Source organism: Dendroctonus ponderosae, unplaced genomic scaffold, assembly GCF_020466585.1.
Source record: "Dendroctonus ponderosae isolate FM_Combo_2020 unplaced genomic scaffold, Dpon_F_20191213v2 Dpon_F_20191213_939, whole genome shotgun sequence".
Classification (NCBI taxonomy): Eukaryota; Metazoa; Arthropoda; class Insecta; order Coleoptera; family Curculionidae; genus Dendroctonus; species Dendroctonus ponderosae.
Window position 1 is genome coordinate 1 of NW_026019159.1, and position 4,942 is coordinate 4,942.

General features: G+C 31.5%; 1 protein-coding gene across 1 annotated transcript; it reads right to left on the reverse strand.

The window, feature by feature from the left end:
* Positions 1–98: 98 nt before the first annotated feature.
* On the reverse strand, positions 99–2,812 carry LOC125505704 (the record flags this gene model as incomplete). The annotated part of the gene is made up of 2 exons (XM_048670025.1): positions 99–308; positions 2,614–2,812. Coding segments are annotated over 2 exons (397 nt in total), but the record flags the coding sequence as incomplete, so codon positions are not given.
* Positions 2,813–4,942: the final 2,130 nt, after the last annotated feature.

The following is a 4,942-nucleotide window of genomic DNA, read 5'->3' on the forward strand; positions in this document are numbered from 1 at the left end:
CATTGATCAAGAAAGAAGGTGGTTGATTTTTCGTATATGGCAAGTAGGAAGTAAACGCCCTCATCAACACAAATAAAAAAGGAGCAACACTATTCTAACTCGATGATCTTCTAGCTGCTGTGACTGTAAGCGGTGTTAGTGTATGGTCCACTGTAAATGGAACTTCCAGGATTCGACACAGTTTTCTTTCGTCGTCTCGCCAAAAGACACAAAATAGCGGCCACCACGCACAGCATAAGAATTAAACCGGCGATGCAAATTCCAATTGCGAAACTCCTTTGGGATATGCAGATTGCATCATCGGGATACTAAAAAAAACAAAATTAATAATTTTTATGAATAGAATTATTCAGGATTCCAGAACATTTTCTCATCTGTTCCGTCTTTGGTTTGCCCGACTGATTCAACAATTTTTTTTATATTCTGTCGGCTWTCAAGATCAAGAACTAAAAAAAWATTMTSGGTTTGCAAAGTGTTCCATTGTAAAAAMATTTGCAAAACCCTGCACTAGATTAGTTTACAGCGCTAGCGTGTAACAAAGAAAATCGCCATGAAAGAAACTTTCATAATAGAATTATAGAACTTTTTTAAACACAAATTAACTGTACCTATTCTCGTAATTTTGCAGTTGGTTTTTTGAAATTCAGTGCTRGTCAAATATCCAATTAATCCAAGAAAAAATCTATTAAAAGAAATGCATTGAGGATTCTTAAGCTGTTCGATGATGAACCAGAAATGTATCTGCACGGTTCATTTGCCATCGTTTAACAAGAAATTCATGCAAACCGACATTTCAATGGTACAGTTACGTTTCTTTTTATACCATTCTGGGTACTGAAAACTACATCATCGTGGTCATCCGGAGACAAATAGCTCGTCATCTTCCAATGTTCGCATTTACCGTTAAGTAACAAATTCATAACCGAGATTAATTTTAAAGCTTTGCGGTATAAGAACAGGAGCTTTTGCGCTTATGGTACGTTAATTTTGTTAATTAGCTGCAACTGCATTTTCATTCTTTTGATTTTCTTTATCGTACATATATTATTGTTATTATTTTCTGTACTTCAATTTATTGAATTAGCATGACACTCTTCTAAGAAACCGCCATTTTACTACATGATTCGTACGAGGAGAAGAAAGGAAGTCACATTTTAAACCCTTTTACGATGAATACCAAGTAGGCACATTCATAGCGAAGGAAAGATGTTCAGTTAGAGTCACCAACCGTAAAAACACAATGAATACGATGCATTCAACAAGAACGCATCCGTTCATTCTTATTTAAAAATCATTATTTAATAGTAACGAATCACGTGTAATGAATATCAAATACGAGATGAGTAATTTCGTATCTTACTGCCGTATGTATTTTTAATTTATTACAGTTGTTTCCTCGTGGAAAACCTTTGAAATTAATATCCATCTATTCATTTAATGCTCTATTATCATTATTGTTATTATATTTATCATTTTCGTTGGTATGTTATTATGAGCGTACGGTATTTACGCTTCTATGAATTCGTCGAAAGTAGTGATTTTTTAAACTCTTGTTTGTACAAATCACAATTTTATTGCAATATTTAATTCTATTTTATAAAAAATCTGTTGCTGCGTTTTGCCATTTTACTTTCACTAGCTTTAAAGATTTTACTTTCATTTTATTTCTGTATTTTATTTTTGTTACAATGATCTTCAGTTGGATTCGGCTTAAATGCCTAAATATATTCACATAAACGACTTTGCTGTTATGATTGTACATTTTTACATACAAAAATGCCAGTTTTAAGTGAAAAAATTGTGATCAAGTGTGTATAGATTTCGAGCTTATCGGTTCTAGTCGGCGTGGTTTGGCCTGAAAATATCACTCTCGAAATATGCACTTTATTTCGCCCTTGTATGAATTTCTTCCTTGAAGTACGAGTGGCTTGCAAAACATCGGCAAACATTTCATGCATGGGTGATACGAAGTGAAAATTTCAGGCTAAACTCAGCTGGTAAAAGCTGATAAGCTTGATAAAAACGGTTCTAAGGGTCTCGCACTCTCGACTCCCATAGTTTGCCATGTTATTATTATGAGAAACAAAAGTGAAAAAAATTAAAAAAACGCATTTTAGTCCTACCAAAATCGTGTTTTAAACATTGAATCTTTGAATGAAAAATCACAATTTTATAGCAAAAAATGTTTAAAAAATCAATTATTGTCCAACTGAATTTTTATTTTTCGTTTATCAATTATTGTCCAACTGAATTTTAGTTTAATTATTCATTTGTATTTTTTATTAATTTATTATTAAGACTTGCATATTTCGTTATCAAGGCTTTCATAAAACCAAACAACCAAAAAAAGAACACAATTAACAGAATATAAATATATTAAAAAAGTAAAAGGCCATAATGATTAAGTCAATAAATTTATATACATTGCATTTGCCATTTTGGTCAACTTTGATTTAACTCTCATTAACTTAAGGCAACTTTGAAATGGCGATAGGTTTTTGTTTTTAAAGAACAATCAATTATCGCAGTTTTTTTACGAGGAGACAGGCAAGAATAAGGCTCTGGTAAAAAAAAACACATTTATGAGAAAAAAACTGTAAAAAAGCTACGAACCTTTTCGCTGAAGACAGAGTCATCATCTTGGCCAGCTTTGGCGAGGTCGTTAGCTTCATTTACATAGAGGCCGCTGTATACTTCAATGGTAGCTGGAGTACCTTCCGAGTCTGCGTTTTCCGATCCTGCTTGACGTCGAGGTCGGGTTCCGGACGAACCTCCACAAACTGGAGGCTGAAAAATCAAAGACAAAACTCTTCTAAAAACGAATTCAATGGTATCAGAAGACACGAGAAGATCACGCTGATAACATTAAAACGAAACCTTTATCCAAATCCACAAGAACCTCAATTTATACCTTCAAAGAAGCAATATTTATCCAATTTAAAGCGAACATCAAAAAGTAAGAAATACCGATGAAGATCGATTTTAATCAGTCAATGACTAAGTGCTTTTTTAGTCTATGAGATATTTATTAATAAAACTACCCACATTTTCATATACAGGGTGCACCAATTTTTAATAATCCACGGATTGATTTTAGAAAAAAGCTCGCATCAGTCAATTTTAATTTGTAAATGCGAATTTTTCGGATTTTTTTTCAAATGGAAAAACCGTAAGTATTATTCAGGAACATGTGCAAAACTTAACTTAACAGTTACCGAGATAATTATGACTGCACCAACCAATAAAAAAATGGTGTGCTACACGGGAAGCTCGACAGAAGTGATAACTTCATATATTTATAGAAATCATAAAATATTGAACTTGTTTAACGCATKATGGCAATAATGATTTTATTTTATAATTTTAATATTCTTGTTAGTCTAATAATTTGTAAATGGATCAGGAATAGGTAAAATTTAATTTAATTTCCTTTTGAATGTAAAATATCTTTTTTATTTGCAACATTTATCATTCTTTAACGAGATGTTGTACATATTGCTCTTCTTGGGTTTGTGTAAACTCTTCTTCTTGAGTTTCTGTATTTTTCAGTCGTAATTTCTTATTTGCTTTGTATAATCTTTGACGTTCAGCACTAGTTCGTAGTTGATGAAAGCTACTTTGAATTGATCTATTACTTAATGCTCCTTTTTTAGCACGAAATAGTTTTTGGCGTTCAGCATTACTTAATACTTTTCGCATTATAGCATGTTTTTGTGACTGCTCTTGTGTATGTTGCTCATGAACGTCTGCTACAACTTGTATCCGAATAGGACTAAAAAATCAATTAATTTTGGTGATTGGAAGACGTTCTATCTGTTTAAAATAGACGGTAAAACGAGGAAGAGCTATAGAGACATGATACAGTTGACATACTATATGTATACATAATGTTAAGCCATCGCGCGTATGTTCAAAAGAAAAATTATAACTGAACTAATCCAAGGCTAAAAAATTAAACTAAATTGAGAAGATTTACCCATAAAGGAATCGAAGGGTACATGAAGGGAAAAAATCCATTTTGATGCGTGGTAAACACAATTAATCATAGAAATCGAGACAGGATACACTTGATACATTATATGTATACATAATGTAAGCCATTTTCTAAGCCAAAATTCTAACTGAACTAATCCAAGGCTAAAAAAATTAAACTAAATTGAGAAGATTTAATCATAAAGGAATCAAAGGGTATATGAACGGAAAAAATCCATTTTGATGCGTGGTAAACACAATTAATCATAGAAATAATATAAAGAATTGAAAATAAGCCCTAATAAATTCGTTTGACATATTTTCTAACTACAAGCTGAAAAGAGATTCGTATCGTCTTAACATGAAGAATGCGTTGTAGAATGAAACTGAATGAAAAAAGATGATAGAAAATAAGAAGACGGAACCCATGTTTTCTGAAATAACCGAGGTAAACTGAAATATTTTTTCAATTAAATTCAAAACATATTTATTATATATTATTACAAAACAGTAATGATGTTTATCATTTTATGTTAAATATGAAATATTACAAAATATATATCTAAATATTGATAATTTGTTGTTACAAAATAAAATAACAAATAATAGAACATATTATTGCATTAAAATTTATTAATAATAGTTGTGACACTATTTGGACTTAATCTTGAGCGTTTTTCATAAATTGCCTTTTTTAGAAAATATCCGCTCAACATCTGGTTTAACAATTGTCTCCGATAAAAATTACTAAACAAGTAGGTAGTAACATTTTACCAGTTCAGAACTTTGAATCGTGCAATACAATGCAAATGGACATCATCTGGGCAGCATCTGCACTACAGACGGAGAGTAAGACATAGGGAATCGGTACCGGGATTCTATCGATACGATTTAATTTATTTTAATCTTTTCTTGATACGAATTTGCGTCCACAATCAATCAGGCGATTTAAAATAGGTCCAACAGTTTT